The following is a 20,312-nucleotide window of genomic DNA, read 5'->3' as shown; positions in this document are numbered from 1 at the left end:
ATGTTTATGCCAACTGTTGCATCACTGCTTTAAATAATTGCACAATGTGCGTTTTATCAGCAATAATTAGTAATGAGGGAATAAAAAGAGACGAGAGCTGAAGATAAAATTGAACGAGTGAGATACTGAAAGACGAAAACGCGTGATCACAGACGGAGAACAAAAGAACGCAGCATCACTGTGGTGTGATAAACTAGCTTAGGCACAGACAGACGTGCAGACACACACATACACGCCCTGTAGCCAAGATCTACACGTAGATACAAACACACTTGCTCTCACACACGCTGAAAGGGGGACGAGCGCAGCTGTGACTTCCTGCTTGTTTGCCCCTCACCAGACTTTCCTGGAGGTCCCGAGGGAGACAGGGGGTTGGTGGATGAAGATGAGGCCTGCGAGTGTGTTCATAAGGGTGGGGTGTGTGTGGTTTGTGACCGTCACACTGAATGTTTAAGCTAGCTGCTTGAAAGTTGTGGGGAGAGCGCAATTTGAGTCCACTCTTGTAGAAGAAAGGATGGCTTTCATATCAGAAAGGACAAAATAATTTTAGTGAAATGGCAGTTTTAAAATCTAAATATTGACATTCCGTTAAATTAAATCACAAAATAAAATCAAGAATGTACTCAGGTCAGACAGGAAGCTAGAGGCATACTTAACGCTTAAGTCAATTCACACAGAGGTTCTCACATCTGTCCATAACGTGAGGAGAGCTGACAGCAAAGATGAGATCCTCATTTTCCCTAAAAGTGCCAAAACATTCCTTCACAGCAGAGTTTGATGTAATCTTCCAATCCACATTCCTTTTTTAAAAAAAACAACAAAAAACAACAAAAACAAAACTGAGGCTTGAATGTATTTGGGTTTCCAGCATGTGGTCAGACAAAACAAGATATAATAAGTTGTCACCTGGGAATTCTAGCGGGAGGTTTTTTCCCCTCCAATTTTATGTTGTTTGCTAGATAATTGACTGGGAAAAAAATGAAAGCTAATGGTTACTACACAAAATTATTTCTTTTACACCCATACAGTTGTAGAGGTAAGAACTCCATTTCCCAGGTGTACTTGCGAACGTGCGTACAGCTAAACCAATTGAGGCCATTGAAAAGGTTCCCTGGAATGCAATGTTACAAAATAAATTAAAATAACCGTACTTGGAACGTATTTGTCCTTTCCGTGTCCATAACTAGCTTGTTTGGTGTAGCTGTGGGATGTTTTCGATGCATCCATACTCACGTTTAGCCTTTTTTGGCTAATATTTCTCCAGTAATAAGCAGCGACAGAGCCAGCCGGAGAACCTGTCGTTAAAAGAATCATTTTCTAAATCTAATAAGCGTTACTTTCACTACCTGGGCATGTCACAGACTACTTCGCACAACCAAACAGAGCCACTTCATGCATAGAAACAACGTCGTATTTGGCTAGCTTTGTGAGATAATTACTTAATTGACAGTCCAGACAAACAAACCTTTCGATACTTAACCTCCCAGCGACAATTATAATTTACCAAAAACAGATAAGAATGAGACACATACGTTTAACCATTAATCTCATTTTCATCAGGTAAAAATTGTAACCATAAAATTAATGCATTTTACCTTATATTCCTCCATTAATCCGAGCCTGACACTTCCAGAGCTGTGTGACACTGACCCCTGCCGGCGGCGTGGGGGAATTACACACATTCGTCCAATGCGACCAGCAGATGGCGCTTTAATGTAAAACATCTTGTGGTTGTGAGATCAGGAAAAGATATAATCAGTTGTGTGTTGTTGGGTTGTTTGTTTTTTTTTTTTAAAAAAAAGAGGAACTTGCCTGTTTAATGTATAGCATAGCATGTAAAACTGTAGCGATTCACTATTCTAATAGCACAATAATTCGCCTACAGCAGTTTTATACTTATCCTGTTGTGCTACATGTACAGCAACAGCAGATATGTTTATGAAAGCAAATTAGTAAGGCATTAACGGACATTATGTTGGGTTATAGACGTATGGAGAGGCTATTTTCACTGCTCAGAAAAGTACAAAAATAGGATTGTGCCGTCGGGGCACATTAAAGAGTGTGCAGTTTATAGTAGGTGTGTTGTGCGGACTACTAATGTCTGCAGGGCATGATCAGAATGCACAGAGTAAAGCACTCTTTGCTTCCAGGGTATATGTTCGTCGTGAGACAGGTGAACCTGACAGGGGTAAAAATAACATCTTTTTCTTTTCTTTTTCTTTTTTTAAATTGCGTCAGCCGGTGTCTATTTATAGGCACTCTGAAATGCAGCATAAATATTTGAAGTCAAGCCTGCCTGCAAGACGAGTGACCGCCTTGAGTGTGAAAATCATGGATTTAACGTCCTTTTGTGAGCGACCGTGTATGTCGCATCACACCAATTCGAATCATCCTTTAAACAGTCAATCAATCAGTTTGAACGAAACCCCCGAGAGCCAATGAAAGCATGTAAATGTGGAGAAAACAGCCTCCAAAATAGGCCCTCAGATGGGTTTTTAACATTTACTCCACTATATCCACACATGTGGCGGTCAATGGCTACATCATCTGGCTGTAAAACAGCAGCAAAGAGCACATATGTCACAGCTAAATCAGATTGTTGAGGGGCTACACACATATCTCAAAACACACGGAAAGGAGGATCCGCCATGGGAAAGGTCCACAAAAAAGGACTGTGGGAGATTCCGCACCTCCTTCAGAGAGATCAGTCACACAGTGCGTGCATGCTAATGCAGCTGCTGCAGGGCGCTGGGCCGCAGATGTGAAACGCACCTCTGGTCCTGTTTGCTTGACCCCCAGAAAACTCCCAACTTTTTGAAGGGACTGGATGCAAAGTCGAATTCTTGCAACAAACTAAACGAAACCTCTGTTGGAGTCTTCGGCACCGACCGTCCGGACAGGCGGACGAGGTCAGGGCGCCTTGTACGTATGAGCGCCCCCTGGTGGCAGGAGGCGCGGGACGTCTTCATATATAAGCTCAGCGCTACCCAGAAGATGTACGTTTAATTCCAGGATGGTTCCCCCCAGCGCGCTGGTGCCCCACTGCATGCAGCTGGTGCCCTGTTTTGCTTTGTTTGCCCCTGTCCCTCAGGTTTCCTCGGGCCACCACTGCGCTGGAGTCCAGCCTATTTGTGCATCTGCACATCTGTGCAATTCCAGATGTTTGCTTGTTTTTTTCTCTCTTTCATTCCTTCCCCCCAAAAACCCGACGAAAACAAAGAAGGAAAACAGGCCCTGAGCATGAAAAGGGGGGGATAGGAAATAATACGGGGGTTGTCGGATAGGTAGGGGGGGGGGGGGGGGGGGGGGGGGTGAGCCTGCTCGTAAGACGAGCAGGCTGTTTTCTAGAGGCAGCGTGAACTGGATTGAGCCAGACTTCCATAAAAACAGCCCTGACTGGGCCCTGCTGACCGTCCGGGAGAGGCGGAACCACAGTGAGGGAGGGGGTAAATGTGAGAAATGTACACACACACACACACACACACACACACACACACACACACAGACACACACATGTCAGCGCAGAAAAATAGGATACTGTAAGTACGCCTCGAAGGAGAAAGGCGACACACACTCCCCCAGATAATCTGCTCGCTCAGCTGATCGGGATTACAAAATATCAAATTCCTTGTTTCTCTGCTGGGCTTCGTCAGCTGCTGCTCTGAGTTTCTGAGTGGGTTTGAGAAACAAATCTGCGGAGGGGGCAAAAAAACGACCTTCTGAAACAATAACTTGATTCCTAGGGTCGTCTTTAGTGTGTTTATGAGCGTATTGGAGCGTCTCAGAAATAACACTTTACTTTTTTGGTGGTGAATAAACAAGTGCGTCAGCTGAGGCGAAGCTTGCAAAATTGATAAGACGACGAGCTGCGGCGTGAACAGATCGGGAGTCAATCCTGAACTTTGTTAATCGGGTCAACATGACGGCTGCTGTGAATCACAGCAGAACCAGACAGAAAAGAAGTGATGACGCGAGATCAGACCGGTGTAAAGTCCGGCTGACTCAGCCTCAGACCCAACGCTCGACAGATGTGTCCAGATTCATCCCCAAACATGTCCCCAAAATCCCATCAGAGCCCACAATTTCCCACAAAGGGGGAAAATAACGTCGCCCATCCGCCGGAAATCATAAAGGGGGCGGGGTTTAGCACCGGAAGTCGGTGGAAGCGAGACCGGTGACAGGTCAGAGGCTCGAACAGATGGACGCCAACAAGTCCAGAGACGTGGACAGTGGCACAAACATCATCCTTTTTCGACCTTGTGGACGACCTTCAGGACGGAGGAAACCACCATCGGGTAACTCTCTATCCCTGAAACAGGCGCACAAGATCTTCCCTAAACTGCAACGTTTCCGCCCCCTAGTGGAGGGTTGTGGTAAATACGATGCCCCCCCCCCACCAGGTGTGAGTACAGCGGTCCAGAACGTTCCCACAGAACGATCTTTGTTTCCGTTCTTGTTTACTCTCCGGCCTGAAATCGAAGAGCAGGGCTGATTCAGTGCGTTCAGGCCGTGTGGTTCTGAAACATATTGTCCCAGAAACTGGCACGTCAGGCAAACACAAAGCTCGGGTTACTGTCCCGGCTGCCGTGCTCACCCCCCCCCCCCCCCCCCACCCCCCCCCCCCCCACCCCCACCATCCCCGTCCTCCTCCTTCTCTTTCTCTTCCTTTCTTTCTCTTACCCCTCAACTTGTACTTTTGCTGGCTCTCACTGTAAATGCACACATTCCTCATTTCCCCTCAAGCCGCTTTGCCCCCCCCCACCATCCCGTCCCCCCCCCCCACCATCCCGCCCCCCCCCCCCACCACCATCCCGTCCCCCCACCCCAAACCGTCTCTCTTTTCCTCCCCCCGTGTTGTTGGCGGCTGTCCGCACCTCCCCGAGTTGTGCAAGACCCTTCTTATATTACTGTAAATAAGCACATATAGATATGCCCCCCCCCCACCCCCACCCAGCAAAGAGACACATGCTCAGCCTCTAGACGGAGAAAAGGGGGGGGGGGGGGTGGTTCTGGGAACATAAAAAGCCACAACGTATCTGCCCGGGGACCATGTGTTCCTGGAGATTCGATCAGTACGTACGCGATCACACGGATCCAGGAGCTAAAACTGCCTGTGCCCCCCACCCCCACTCTCACCTCCCCACCCCCCCCTTCTCCCAGCAGCACTTCAGTATAATCAGATTCCAACCGGGATCCTTTCATTCCAGGACGTTTGTGTGTAAATGTGTGTGTGTGTGGGGGGGGGGGTTCAAAAGGGAGCAGGAGTGGATGAGCTGTAATCCATCAATCATTAATGATCAGATTAAACACGTCCAGATGAAAAGGACTCTTCAGACAGATGATAGCAGCCAAGGCTAACGCTCCCATTAACAAATTAGCCTCGCCAGCGGCCACAGATCGGATCCAGTCCCTGGTCTTCGGCGATAACAAACGCACGCCGACTAAAGCTAAACAACAAAGTCCTAGCATGAACTGGCATGACGGATCACGTCATGTATCCGACGCCACACAAACGGCTATTATTTTCATCCTGGGGCGGCTTAAAGGAGCCGGGATGTAACTCACACGATGGGCCAGCTCGCTAATTCCCGCCGCTGTGCTGTTAGCATGGGGCGATATTAAGCTTGTGTTGCTAATTCTGGCTCCCCAAAGTGCACAGTTCACGACTGAGCCTCTTTTGGGATGTCCCTCAGCTCTGCTGCACTACTGCCTTTAAAATACCACGTTTATTTTTCCCAGAGAGCCTTGCAGGAACTCAGCACATCGTCCTCTTCCTGCACCGATGCGTTTCCATCGTATCGATTTTCCAGCCCATGAGCAGCAAACAACCTCAAATAGCCGGCTTACTCATTAACCGACATATCTGCGGAATCTCGGCTCTTGCCATCCGACATGGCATCTGCCAGTGCATGTGTGTGATTACATCAGCCACCGTGTATGTGTGTGTGTGTGTGTGTGTGTGTGTGTGTGTGTGTGTGTGTGTGTGTGAAAACAAACTTTCGCAGCTACCTCATCTTATTGTTCAAATATTTTCCCAGTTATTGGTGGAGCAGAATTTTGTGCCGAGTTCAGTTCCGACTGGAATAAAAACGGGAGAGGCGCGACCCTTGACCTTTGCCGTCTCCTACGCGCTTCTCACAGTCCACGTTTCGAGTTTTCATCAAAGAAATCCCTCGAAACATTCCAGAGAGAGCTTCAAAACCTTTCGCGAAGGAGATGGAAACGTCGTATTTTTTGCGCTAAAATGCTAATTTCATCCCCGCCCACCAAACTCACATTGTCTCCCTCTTGCCTTCATCAAACCCTCCTCCAGCTCTTATCTAGCGGCCATTTCATCAGAGGTGTGTATAATGCCATCAGAACTGACGCGATCAGCACCAATCTAAAAGCTCGTCCCCTTCAGGAAATGGGGAGAGCGACAGGTAGCAGCGGCGTCACGTGATCTCAAAAATAAGGGCAGGTTTGTTTAGACGAGTTCCCTGGAGGTGAGACGCTGACAGCCAGCCGGCTAAATATGCCTTCTGGTTTTAATGCAACGTCAACAAACTGGCCCGTGGACTTGTTCCCCGGGGGTTCTGCACGTGGGCGGTGAGCCAGCGGCGTGTACCCGTTTAGCTGTTTCCAGCCGGCGCCAGCAAACATTTGAGGTGACTCACGTTTGGAGTCAGAGGCGAAGATCTGGGTCATGTTTCCTTTTTTTTGTCTGCGTGTTTTGAGGTGTGTAGTCAAGGTTGCGCAACCTCCCCTGTGTTCCGCGGTGGCTGTTGGTGGGAGTTTCTGACTCGGTTCTTCCAGAACTGCAGCAACCCTCAAAATGGTCGGCGGGCCCCTCTCGCTAGGAAGGAAGGACGATTGCCGATCAACAAACAAGCCGATTAATTAGCTTCGACTCCACCTTTGCTCATTTTCCTCTGCAACTCTGGGCGTTTACCAAGTAAATACATCACTCACAGCAGCGCAGCTCCGTTTTTATTTAACTTCCCAAAGGGCAATTGGGAACGCAGCTCATGGTACGTTAGAACCTCAGCCATATAATGAGATATTCATTAGCATGAGCAGCAGGTGCAGCGATCATGTGATGAATGAGAAAACCAAGCCACCGTATAAGATGGGAACGTCAGGAATGACACCGTTAAGCCCGCAGTGCAAAGTTTCCACCTGGGGGCCGAGCCGACAATCCAGATGCAGATTCGGGATACACCCGGCCTTATTTAGAGGCGCCCGATGCTGGAATGGCCGCAGGTAGGAGCCCTATTTAGGGGGCCTGTGCTCCGACCTCAGGGGGTGAGCGGATGGACGGAGCTCTGATGAGCGCCTGCCTGCTGAAGACGTGGTCCAGGCTGGCAAATTGGATCCCTGGGGTTTCCGATTTCCAATAAACCCGTTTCCAAGATGGCAACATCGAGTGGGTTGCTAGTTAAGCTAGCATCCTCCTTAGGGCGAGACTGACTTGGGGTCGAGGCCGGAGATGACGCCTCTGTCAGCCAACAGCTTTTTGATTTTTTTACCTTTAGCGGCCATTAGTTATCACGCCGCTCCAAAAATGACACATCTCTCTCTTCAGCAGCCTTTATCAACAGTTAACGGGCAAATAAACGCTTACGTGTGGAACTAAACATCAGTGATACGCCATAAGCATCTTTAGCAGGCGTTAGTCACCTGTAGATTTGGTGATCGGCCCATTTCTGTTGGCTTTTTATAGCATCTGCGTGCTGCAGATGGTGGAGAAGCCACTGAAGCAACTTCCTGTTTCTAGGACGGTAGCAAGAACCTGGTTGGCAGCGCTTAAGTCTGCAGGGGTTGAGGGGAGCGTCACCGTCGCCATACGGGCTAAATTTAGACCTCTGCTGCATCTTGAATGATTTAAAAGAAGGGGGGGGGGGGGCTGCTGTGAGGAGACAAAGGACCTGCCACCTTTTAAATGGCTGTTTTTATATTCTGAGTTTGGAAACACATCTAATAATGGGAGGGTCTTCGGGAGCGACCAAACAAGCGGTGGATGACGGGGGCTGGAAAAGGGGCCGGCGCTGCTGCTCTTGCGTGTAGGACACCGTGTATATTTACCAAGATGCGACCGCTCCAGAAAACAAAGTTTGATGGATCGGACCGAGCCGCTGAGGTGCCTTTTCAGCCCGGGGAGAGGATGTTGTTGCCTCTAATCGCGGCTTTTTCGAGGAAACAGTGACGACAGCAACAACAGGACTGTTGTTCTCCTCTTACCTCTCTTCAGGAAGGATTCGGAATACGCACCTTATGCTCGACAACTGGATTTAATTCGCTTTTCCACAGAGCGCAACCTGCTTTACCCCCCCTAAAAAATAACCTGGCAGCCGGAAGTCACGCAGGAACCCAACGGCGCATTGACTTTACGATCTCTTTCTTTTATTATTCCGGTCTATTTTCTGATAACGGCCGCTGTTAAAGGTTGCTGAGTGCGCAGCAATCAAGTCGCCTCCTCAGATAAGTGCGGGCGGCGCGTCTCTCTCTCGGCTGCTGTTGCGCGCACAGAGGCATCAGGTGCCGTCGAGAGCGGAAGGATCGAGTGGGGGGAAAAAACCATGACGGACGGTGCGAGGCAGCGAAGCAGCACGGCGGGCTCCTCCAAGGATGCTGCCGACGGGAAACAGTCCGGGAGCAACGTGGCGCTCAAGAAGGAGATCGGGCTGGTGAGCGCCTGCGGCATCATCGTCGGTGAGTGCGCAAAAAAGCCACGAAATCCACCGGCCGGTGCTTCCACGCGCTGGGGGACGCGCGCACGCGTCTCGGACCGTGCGCTGTCACGTGTTTTTTGACTGAGATGAGACGGGGATCAGATTCCGCCGATCTTAGAGTAACTTTACTGGTGGATGTTCTCGGATTAGATAGCGTGGACAGAGGTGAATAAACATCCGCGCGCGGCACTGATGTGAGCGCGGAGCGGCGATATCGCGACCAGTCACATTACCGAGGATATCGCCCCCGAACCTGTGATTGGTGATAAGGTTCTGCTCACACGCACGGCAAAGTTGACGGGGTGAGAGCTTGATTAGTGTCTCTGACCCCCCAACAAACCAAACGGGCTTTTTACTTTGGCCTAAGAGTCGGATTTGATTTATTCGAAGTCATTTTTCCAAGCCAAGAAAAGTTTATTCTACTTTTTTTTTCTTATTCTACTATAAATATGAGAATATTAAATGCTGCTGTCCTGCAACGAAGCATTTCTTATTATGGGATGCTTCATTACTTAATGAAGGAACGTTAATCATTCCTAAGAAAGGTGAAAGAAGGTTGAAGGAGGTAAATCTTGACTCAGCATTAGTAGAAAATCCCCCCCCCAAAGTATTTTTGCTTCCAATCTGACTCAGCTGTGACGGAGCTCACATCTAATCGCGGAAATGATGAGATCAGACAAGTGGCTGCAAAGAAATAAGGGGTTCTGAACCAGATCGATAGAATCTTGGCTGAGAATCAGAGGAACGCATGCGGCGGGGGCGCGCAGGTGGCGCCGAGAGTGGCCGCTCCCCATGCCGCGCACGGATGGGCACAGATGAACCCATCAGGGGGTTGCTCGCTCGAAGCAAACGCACGGGAAGTCAGGCCGGTCGGCCGCCTTGACCTTGACGGGGGGGGGGGGGGGGGCGCAGGGATGACGCGGTTTGTTACCACGGCGACGGCAGGAGCGGAGAGTGCGCACGATCCCGAGAGACAGATGACGAGCGAGGCCGTTTCAGAACCACTTCTGACCCCCCTTTTAAGGACATCCATCCGGTTCTGGGTCGATTGTGGCAGTGCCCAATTATCTGTGTTCTGCAGATCTCGATCACTTTATCTCCCCCCTCCACGCACGAAACGACTCACGCCCTCTTCGAAGGGCTCCGTCTCGACGCGCTTGGCTCCCCCCTGTTTGTCACATGTGCGCAGGGCGCGAGCTGCAGGTGACTCGTCTGATCCTCACTGCGAACATGCCCCTGCTGGGTTTCCCAGAAAGGAAAAGAAAGAAAAGTTGGGGGGGGGGGGGGGGGGGGCTGAGCGCACGAGACTGAAAAGATTCCGTTTTATGACCTATTCAGTGGCCAGTTAAGATGCCAGGAATTGGGATTAGAAATTGAACTTCTGGCCACTTGCAGGGGGTGCGCCGCCCCGGTAATGGTGTTTTATTGGCTTAGCCATGTCTGAGCCGAACTCTGGCGTGTGGGACGTTTGCAATAATCACATTTAAACCTGTGATTTGTTCTTATTATTTATGCACCTGCGCGTTTAATCCATCGCTTGGCAGCAGCAGCAGGGCCGAGACCCCCCCTGCTGCCGTTTTACCAACGTCAGCGCTTTCCACAAATGTTTACCAGGGTAATCAGATAACACACATTTATGGCCTTACAGTGTATATTCGCGCATGTGTGTGCGCGCATGTGTGTGTGCGTGCATGTGTGTGTGCGTGAGCTAGAGATCTGGCAGCAGAAGGTTGCGTCAGCTTGGTGGCTGCTTGAGCAGTGATATAAGTGGACCCCAGAGATATAAAGTGGCTGAAATTCATCTAAAATTCCTATTTTGGCTGTTTTTCTTAGGAGGATTTCTTATTGGGGAGGGGAAAAAAACGCAGACGGATCAGAGACACAATCCAGAGGTGATCTAAACAAATTTTGCCGCATTGCTGACATGAAACAATGCCTAAGAGGAACTGAAAAGTGCTCGCAGAGCATGCACGGGACCAAGCCTCTTCCTCTGTGAAACAACTACGCGACAACAAAGGGTGTCCAAATATCCAAGGAGCCAGGAAGCGAGGCCATTGGCCGGATTTCAGTTCCAGCTCCAGAGAGAGAGAGAGCCGCTTTGCCCGAACCTCGCGTTCCTCGGGGTGCAGGATCGCCGACGGGAGCCGGAAATCCGAAGAGATTCCGCACGAGTCAGCGCGTCTCGTGCTCGGCCCCCGTCGCCGACCCGCAACTTGCAAGTCCCCTCCCTCCTTCAAATCCTTGGTTTGCGCCGACTTTAAATTGCAGCTTTAGGAGAGGAAAGTGCTGAGTCAGCACATGGCTGCCGTGGGGTCAAAGGTCGGGCAAAGATGACCCCCGCTGCAGTAAAGTTGTCACCATAAACGTTCATTTGTCTGTTTTTCCTCACCTTTCACCTGCAGCCGGGCTTACATAAGAGAGCCGCCGTCCTCGCCCATTAGCTAAGGGGCTAACTGGGCTAAGCGCTAAGGCCCGTCGCTGTGGCGCGTGGTTTGACTTACGTTCGGATTTTTGCTCAGATTTGTGAAAGCTCGCTGCAGATTTGCTTTTCGCCGCGACTCGCGAGCTAATCTGATGTACGGGACTCCGGCCGGGCTCCCGCTCATTCAGATCCCGCTCGTCCCCATAGGATGTTAGTAGTAGCACTGGGGGGGGGTGTGACAGCCACGAGATACTTTTGACTTTTGTACTGAACAGTTCCATCACATTCTCCAACCCTTCAACCTTTAACCCTTTAACGACACATTTATTTGCTCTGTATCATCTGACGGGTGGGAACAGCCCGCCCCATCAGCCGTGGCCCCTGACCTCTGACCTGGCTTTTATCACACAGCAGTTGCAGGATGGGTCTCTCCTGAATGTCGGATCCCAGTCTCCCACTTCCTCCGCTCCACCGTGCACGCTGCCTGGCATCGTGATGCTTATCCGACTTGTCAAGGAATCATCCCCCCCCCCCCACTCTTTGCACTCTTTCACCCCTCTCTCGTTTTTGGTTCATTTCCTCGACGGCCAGTCAGCAGATTACAGCTTCCCTGCGTGTATGACTCTCCGGCATGTGCTCGCTAGCGCGCGCTCGTTCCAGGAGACACCCTCTAACTGTAGTGGTTATGGTTTTACTCAGGGGAAAGTTCAGTGAACAGGTTTTATGCTGACTATAAACTGATTCATGTCTTTATTAGACTCCAGAGCATGTACAGGCTCATTCTTTTGCAATTTCAGGTTTGGAAAATTTGACAAGTTTTTTTTATGGGGTTGAACACAATATTAGCATGGCTAATAAGGCTTTGAGGCAATCAAGGACTTTTACGTTCCCAAAAGTCATAAAACAAGCAAACAAAAGTGCGGTGGGAAGCATATTTGGCTTGACAGCAACCTCTGCTTTAATCCCACAGGTAACATCATCGGTTCAGGTATCTTCGTCAGTCCGAAGGGGGTCCTGGAGAACGCCAGCTCGGTGGGCGTGGCGCTGGTGGTCTGGATCATCACGGGCGTCATCACGGCCATCGGGGCCTTGTGCTACGCGGAGCTTGGCGTCACTATCCCCAAGTCCGGGGGCGACTACTCCTATGTCAAGGACATTTTTGGAGGGTTGGCAGGGTGAGCGAACATGAGACTCTTTCATAAACCCACAGCAGGTGCGAAAATACCCACCTTTGTACAGGAAAGGGGCTGCGAAACTATTCCAGTTATTTAAACGTGGATTTATTTTAGCGTACATGTAAAGACCCCTTCATCGTGGATCATTTTAATCGGCTTAATCAGGTGATTTTTAACCCCGTACCAGTGGAATGTTGGCTTTTTCTTTTTTTTTTGTGGTTTGATTTGCATTTTTATAGTAAAGATAATGACTAAAGTAAACTGTAGGGCCAAGTGTGTCGTTTAACTCACTTAAATGAAGTCACTTAAACATATATTTACACAGTTATACAATTATTAAGAAGATGGAGACATGTATTCATTATATTGTGGGGCGCTCGTGGGCTGGGTCCCGAGGACTTGTGGGTCTTCTGTCCGTGTTTTATTTACTGTTCATGAAGGTATTTCGGTGTGTACAATAGTTGCAATAGTGGGTCAATTTTGTTGTGAATTATGGAAGAGTTGAGAGTAATCGTACGTGACCTGCAAGTATCAGTGAGTTTACGGTGCATCGGGGGCCTTGGTGTGTGTTGACACTGCTGGGACAGTTCGCATCAGGTGGGCTCGATGCATAAGAGAACTCTGTCACCACCCATCTGTTATTTAATCATTATTTAATCGGGATTGCCCATCCGCCCAAGGATGAAATTCATTCAGCGGACGTAGGGATGTACCAACCAGAAGTGGGGGGGTTCTATTCGCCACATCCCAACTAACAAATCATTTCCAGGTCAGGTTTTCCTCCACGTTTCCCAAAAGGCCTTCAAGGTGTTGGCGTATGCCATGGGAAGCACGCTAGCTTAAATTCCTAGCAACACAATGTTGTTTGTTAGCGTGGATGTTTACTCACACTGTGCACTTTGCATGGACTGGAAACACAGAACAGAGCACTGTTTACGCAAGGATCCATATCGGGGTATTTTTTTGGGAAGGAATTTGCGCAGACAAAACAGCCCCGGATTGTTCTCGTCCCTTTGGTGCGGTGTCTATCAATACACATCAATGAGCTTCAAATGCTCAGTTTGATGTGTCGGGGCCCAGCGGTTCCCCCCGTGCCCTCTGGTTCGACAAATAAACCTCTTCAAGGGCGTTTTCCCGCTCCTGTTTGGCGGACGACTGTTTGAACAGCACATGCTAAATTTGGGATGTGCGTGTTGACAGAAGGAAAGAGGTGGTGAAAGATTACACTTATTGTATATAACGCTGTATTAATACACCATATGTATCTACCAAAATTATGCAATCCACTGAGATATATGTCATAGTTCCTCCTAAATGTGACAGCATTCGCTAGCATTAGCACATTCAGTGTGGTGGTACACTATACCATGAGGTAGACCTGCTCCTCCTTAAGATGTCCTCACATGTCTGCAATGTTCTACCTTCTTGCATCATGATGTTTCTCCACCATAACCTTTGAAAGTTGTGCTGTCAAAGCGTTACTCATGTCTTCCACCTCTTCAAAGTCTTGATTTAACGGCTTTACAACTCAAACAACGCCCACCACCATTGAACTTAGTGGCGGCCAGAAAGGGACTTTTCCACTTGTGTTTGTGGTTGAATTCTTTCATCCCCGCCTGAGAAGGACAGCATTTTAGTACATGGAAAGTTTATATTTGCCCAGAAATAACCTGCTTTGAACGTATAAATGGAAGGATGTACTGTATGTACCTTTGTCGTACACATCCTCCTGTTCCTGTTGAAGCCCCGCTGCGTCTCACTAGGTTTCTAACCTGCCACCCCCCCTACTTCTCTTTTTTAGGTTCCTGCGTCTGTGGATCGCTGTGCTGGTGATATACCCAACCAATCAGGCCGTGATCGCCCTGACCTTTTCCAACTACGTCCTCCAGCCCCTATTCCCCACCTGCTTCCCCCCAGAGAGCGGCCTTCGTCTGCTGGCCGGCGTCTGCTTGTGTAAGTGTCCTTTTCTCCCCTTCTGCTTGTATTATGGAGAGAAACTTTATGAATTATGGAACACAAGGACTATTTCGGATGTCTGCGTGTAGAGACATGTCTTAATGTTGACATGCTGAACTTTTTTTGTCAACACCTTCAAGTCAACAAAAGCTGTTGTAGCCTCGGGATGAATGTCAAAGTAGCTGAAACCGGAGGAGGATTGAACTTGAACTTGAGAAACTCAAGGCGTCGGCAAACAAGATCACATCTTTGCACCTCTTATCATCCATCGTGGGAGGAAAGACGTAAAACGTCCGTCGATAAAGTTCGCGCGCGACGGCAAAATACTGCAGACGGGCTTCAGACAGGGAGACAGATGGAATTCGCACCAGAGCACGAATAACATCTTTCACGTCTGTCAAACAATCCTCCCTGCAACAAGGGTTTTATTTGACGCCCGAACCTACCGCAGGTTTTCCTCACACTGTTGCAATAAATCGCCGCCTTTGCCATCGGTCGGCACGACTCAACAGGTAACGTTGTGCAACCTTCAGCAGAACGACAAAGAACTTGTTGATCTGGCCCCGGTTTCCCTCGAATTTGTCGGCTGAGCGCCGGCGTCATCAGCGTGTTTGTTTCGAGATCCACCTGAATGCCTCGTGGTGAACCCCATCAGGTCTCAGGGCACTTTATGAAAAGAACATGTGCCCCAAATGAGCAAAACTCCATTTTAACAGCAAGAAGCCCCGAGCAGGACCAGGCACAAAGGAAGGGGGGGGACCCTTCTGCTGGTGATCCGCAGGGGGGGGTGATGAGGTCATATCGTTGTTATACTTTCAACTCCGACTTGAAAGACTAAAAGTCAAATAGTCCTGTGCACCTGCAGTCATTTATTTCCTGTTTATTGTCACTCTGGGGCTTCCCCTTTCTTTTTTTACACTTCTCTACACTCATAAAGTGACTTTTTAGCTCATTCACCATCCTAAAACTTCCCTCTGAGGTTAACCTGGAACCAAGCTTCTCTCCCTGTTCCTCTGCATCGCCTCAATCCCTGCGGTGGCGGTCTGACTCAGAGTTACTCAGCTTGGTGAACTTAATCCCCCAGAGTCGAGCGTGGTTATTATTTAATGGCACCCTAATGGCCTGAACCCGATGGCCCGCAGCACAGACCCAATCCATTATCATCCACGTCAGATCAGGCCCAAGTTAATCTGGTGCGCGAGTTTCCCTCCAAACAAATCGTACAGGTGCACATATGTGTCAACATGGGTTTGAGGTTGCACAGAAAGCGCTGATTCTCTGCCCAAATACTCTACGTTGGTGTGTTTAGTGCTGCTCACGTGGGTGAACTGTTCCAGCGTGAGATGGGCCACCAGGGTGCAGGACATCTTCACCGCTGGCAAGCTCCTGGCGCTGGCCCTCATCATCATCATGGGCTTGGTCCAGATCTGCAAGGGTAAGCTCGCCAAGGTCACCGGGGACGTATCGGGAGGGCGCCAGAGGGGTCGGCGAGTCGCAGGGGTGCTCTCAGAGCTAATATCTGCACGCCTCCCTGGGTTCACTGTCACAACACGGCAGAGGGCCAGTTATTACAGGGGCCACGGAGAGCAGGCCCCTGGAACAACAGGACAGGGATTTTGAGTATTTGGAGACAAATGAAACGGGATAAAAGCGCTCGGCGACTACGGCTGGGAGAATTTTGGTCATTTATGAGGGCTGCAGAAAGCAAGGGTAGTAATAATTCTAGCTGAATAGAACTACCCCAGAGTAGGGGGTGGGGAGGGGGAAAGTTTAATGGGAAAGTAGAAACTAGAGGCCCTGGGATCATGTGGAATTTAAAGGGGACTTTTTAAAATAAATGTAACATTTGCTACTTATTGAATTATAGGACAACTTCTTCACCGTTGCCATGGAAATTCTCTACACAAAACCTAATAATGAACAGTAATGAACCTGTGTGATTTCCCCTACCTGTAGGAGAATACTATTGGTTGGAGCCAGCCAATGCCTTCGAGCCTTTCCAGGACTATGATGTGGGCCTGATAGCTCTGGCGTTCCTACAAGGCTCCTTTGCTTATGGAGGCTGGAACTTCCTCAACTACGTCACAGAGGAGCTGGTGGACCCATACGTGTAAAACATGTTCTTTTTTATTTAAACTAAAAGAGTGTTTACGTGGTTGTGAAGTAAGCTTCCCCAGAGTACTTAATGGCACAGCTATTTCAGCACTTATCCCTTACATACCATACTAGTTTCCCAGTTTAATCCCATGTCTGATGAATAAGTAATATCTCTATATCCGGCTCAATGTTCTTTTCAATAATCTTGCTGCCCGCTTGAAACCCCTCTCCTAAGTTCAACTTAAAAACTTAATTTCCTGTCTTGAAGCCCTACCTCATACTCTTGTTTTGCCCTGTACAGGAACCTCCCTCGCGCCATCTTCATCTCCATCCCCCTGGTGACCTTCGTCTATGTCTTCGCCAACATCGCCTATGTCACGGCCATGAGTCCCCAGGAGCTGCTGGCCTCCAATGCCGTCGCCGTGGTGAGTGGCTGGAGCCTCATTACAGCGGCAGGGCTCCCTCTAGCGGCCATGTTTCGCAGTGCATCTGCTTGCGCCAGTACTAAACACATCTCCTTCCTCAGACATTTGGAGAGAAGCTGCTGGGTGTGATGTCATGGATCATGCCCATCTCAGTGGCTCTGTCCACCTTCGGGGGCGTCAATGGTTCCCTCTTCACCTCCTCACGGTTAGTCAGATCAAATTAAACGTCTATCTGTGCGTTATTAAATGATCAGAAGCCAGTTCCCACTCATTTCGTTCTCAATGGAGAGATCTCTAAAGCACATCTGTGATGTCATCGCTCGTAGATTGTTCTTTGCTGGAGCCCGAGAGGGTCACCTTCCCAGGCTCCTGGCCATGATCCACCTTAAACGCTGCACTCCCATCCCCGCGTTGCTCTTCACAGTGAGTCATCATCTCCATAGTAACTCCAAATCGGAGGAACTCTGACTTCCTGTCACTGACCGTTGCCTCCCCACCTGTTCCTCTGCAGTGCCTGTCCACGCTGCTCATGCTCTGCACCAGCGACATGTACACGCTCATCAACTACGTGGGCTTCATCAACTACTTGTTCTACGGGGTCACTGTTGCCGGGCAGATTGTCCTGCGCATTAAACAGCCCGACATGAATCGACCAATCAAGGTGCTCATGTGCAGCACATTTAAGGGGGATATTTGCCTTTGCACCTATTTTATAGTTTTTGAATGTCCTGTTTACATTTGTGTCATTGCTATGATTCATGTTTCAGATTAGCCTTATCTGGCCCGTGATTTACCTCATCTTCTGGGCCTTCCTGCTCATCTTCTCCCTGTACTCCGAGCCCGTGGTGTGCGGGATCGGCCTGGCCATCATGCTGACTGGCGTCCCCGTCTACTTCCTGGGGGTCTACTGGGACAATAAGCCGCAGTGCTTCGATGCATTCGTTGGTAAGTTAATTTACCGTCACCTTCAAGAACTTGAGTAAAAGAGAGACATTGGTTGTGGCTTTTTCCTCACTGTTTTTATTTACTTTACATTGGATTTCCATCTAATTACCTTCGCCAAGGAGGTTATGTGACGGCCGGCATCGGTTTGTTTCTCTGTCTTTTGGCCAAATAACTCCAAAATTTATGAACAGGTTTCAATGAAATAGACCAATGAAGAGAATTTTGGTGATGTATCTACACTCCCTAATGGCTTTTCCCCCAATTTTTTTTAATTACAACAGTGCAACTTTCGATATACTGCCCCCTGTTGCCCCGGAGCCTGCAGAAAGCCATTTAAAAAAAACCCAGATCCTAAACTTTTCTGTCCTGATCTTCAGATAAGATGTCGCTCTTTGGCCAGAAGTTCTGTATGGTGGTTTACCCGGCTGAAGACAAAGGCGAGGAGGAGGCGGAGGAGATGAAGGAGGTCAAGTCTCCCCTCTCCAAAGAGGATGAAGAGAACCACAAATAAGTGGCTTAGAGCTTGTTTTTAATTGCCCACCTGCCCAGATATAAACAGAGCAATGCAGACACGTGTGTGGGTGCTCACAAAACATGAGAAACATGTAGATTTGGCGATAAACACTCACACCTACATATCTCCTTTTGAATATTTTTTTATTAAGACTTTCTGTATGCATCTTTATTGTAAAGAGACCTCAAACCTTTGAGTTAGGGGTCCTTCAAAAGTGCAATATAGAGAGGCTAGAGCTTTCCAGCGCCTACATACCTGCTTAAGCTACTGTAACTGTCTATTATCTTCTCTTTTGTCCCCCTTTTATTCCTACTCTGCACACTCCCTGGACTGATGATGTAAAATTGCATTTTTTTTATTATTTCAATCAAAAGATCACCTGTGATGCGAACCTTGTTTTCCTTTCTGCCAAAACTAAATTTGCTGCCAGCCGTTCTACACACCAAAGCTGCATTTTGGTCTTCAAAGTGCAGGTTTTAGACTGAGACAGGAAATACACTGAGTACTGTTTTTTTTCCCCTTTTAAACATGACGTGATTCCAAAATGTTCTTTTTTTGTAAGAATTGTCATGATTGTTTGTTTCCTTTTGCCTTTTGGTGTCATTTTAGCTTTACCGTGTTGATTTCAGTCATTTGTTGTTTTGTTTTCGACTTGACTTCACGTTCATCTTGTTTTTTTTCCCCTCTTTTTTAAGGCATTTTTAACTCTTTCACCCGGCGAAAATCTAAAAAGCTGATGTATGATCTATAAACAGTGCACAGTACTTTTTAAAAATGTCTTAATTTTAGCTCTGTTCTATATTCGTGTGCCATTGGAGCCGTGTTTTCCGACTAACACGGAGAGAGAGAGATCGCTGATCCCTAAGTCAGGATTTCTCCTACGCGTGGCCGTAGATGACGAGAGACACGTTTGCATTGATGTGCAAATCGACACCGACACACGTGAATGCCTGTGTGAAACTGTTTTACAGCAAAAGTTATTTTTGTAGCTTGTGAACTATATTTCTTTGATTCCTCGTCTTTGACCCAGGCGGTAGAAATCAAAGCAAATAAAGACGGACGGATTTTGGTAGATTTTAGTGCAATATAGTGCGGGCACCTGGAGAGATGACTGAAGGAACAACCCCATCTCCGTTGTCAGGTCATAGTTTTGCATCTACACTAGTTTTTTTATTTTTAGATATAAGCTGCTCACACAATCACACACACTTTGGTGTCTCTATAATCTGTTAGTGTCTCAGGGCAACCCCTCTGCCTTCTCTTTACATCCACTGCCTGAGCAATACAAGTGACAGTATTGCTCCAAAAAACATGGTGCTTTTAGTTTGATTCCCTCAGGATCTCAGAGGCATCACACACGCACACACAAAGAAAGAGTAGGCTTTGGCAGACACCTAATTAATCATGCCTATCAAGAGTTGTTAGACAGGCCAGTACCGTGTAGTTCTGTTAATTGTCGTGTGAACAGGGTGTTGTTGGATGTGTTTAAAGCGTGTTTGGTTATTGTGTACTAACAGCATATGCGAGGTGTTATGACTGTGTTTATTGTCACTCTAAATAAATACCACTGGCTAAATGTTTCCATTTTTAACTCAGGCCTCACTTCATTTTTTCCCCCCTATTCACCCATATTGTATTTTTCTTTAAGATTTCTGCCTTTGTAAATGAGGCCCTGAATGCTTAGTTTAGAGAAAGACAATGTAAACCGCAGCGGAAGCAAAAGCAGTGTCAAAGTGCCAAGTTAGATCCTGCTCATCAGGAGGGATAAAAGCTGATTTTTGCACCTTTCTTTTCCCTCACAGCTAAATGTTTCCTGAAACACTGAAATGTTCATTTGAATGCAGACCAAAAAGGCTTTGAAGTGGTGTGGAAGTGTTGTTTTCTATGTTCTAGTAGTCTAACCAAGTATTATCAAGTACACGCTAAAGTCTCAAACTCTACTTACCATCCCCAAGACCCCATTTTAACTCATGTGCCTCTTAAGACTGTGTCTATTTTACATTAAGATTTAAGTGTACGTATTGGTGGTGAGTGTGAAATATAAATAAAAATATGACTACAACTAGT

The 20,312-nt window shown here is 48.1% G+C and overlaps 1 protein-coding gene and 1 long non-coding RNA gene across 2 annotated transcripts; one reads left to right on the top strand and one right to left on the bottom strand.

The window, feature by feature from the left end:
• Positions 1-547: 547 nt before the first annotated feature.
• Positions 548-1,671, bottom strand: LOC115250712 (uncharacterized). The gene is made up of 3 exons (XR_003889280.1): positions 1,596-1,671; positions 1,152-1,295; positions 548-967 (listed from the first exon to the last, which is right to left on the bottom strand). It is a non-coding gene; the product is annotated as an uncharacterized lncRNA (long non-coding RNA).
• Positions 1,672-8,003: 6,332 nt separating this feature from the next.
• On the top strand, positions 8,004-20,310 carry slc7a8a (solute carrier family 7 member 8a). Its single transcript, XM_003978564.3, has 11 exons — positions 8,004-8,691; positions 12,104-12,308; positions 14,110-14,261; positions 15,574-15,699; positions 16,221-16,374; positions 16,663-16,786; positions 16,888-16,991; positions 17,113-17,209; positions 17,298-17,447; positions 17,554-17,731; positions 18,109-20,310. The coding sequence occupies exons 1-11, from the start codon at positions 8,559-8,561 to the stop codon at positions 18,240-18,242; spliced, it is 1,557 nt and encodes a 518-aa protein (XP_003978613.2). The 5' UTR covers positions 8,004-8,558; the 3' UTR covers positions 18,243-20,310.
• The last annotated feature ends 2 nt before the right edge of the window (positions 20,311-20,312 follow it).

Source organism: Takifugu rubripes, chromosome 8, assembly GCF_901000725.2.
Source record: "Takifugu rubripes chromosome 8, fTakRub1.2, whole genome shotgun sequence".
Taxonomy (NCBI): domain Eukaryota; kingdom Metazoa; phylum Chordata; class Actinopteri; order Tetraodontiformes; family Tetraodontidae; genus Takifugu; species Takifugu rubripes.
Note: the sequence above shows the minus strand (reverse complement) of the source record. Positions and strands in the feature narration are given on the sequence as shown.

Bases quoted from the DNA above. Each gene is read 5' to 3' on its own strand.
- slc7a8a (XM_003978564.3), top strand. From the start codon at position 8,559: ATGACGGACGGTGCGAGGCAGCGAAGCAGCACGGCGGGCTCCTCCAAG. The intron at 14,262-15,573 runs GTAAGTGTCCTT...TGGTGTGTTTAG, and splicing joins GCTGGCCGGCGTCTGCTTGT to TGCTGCTCACGTGGGTGAAC. The intron at 17,210-17,297 runs GTGAGTCATCAT...GTTCCTCTGCAG, and splicing joins TCCCCGCGTTGCTCTTCACA to TGCCTGTCCACGCTGCTCAT.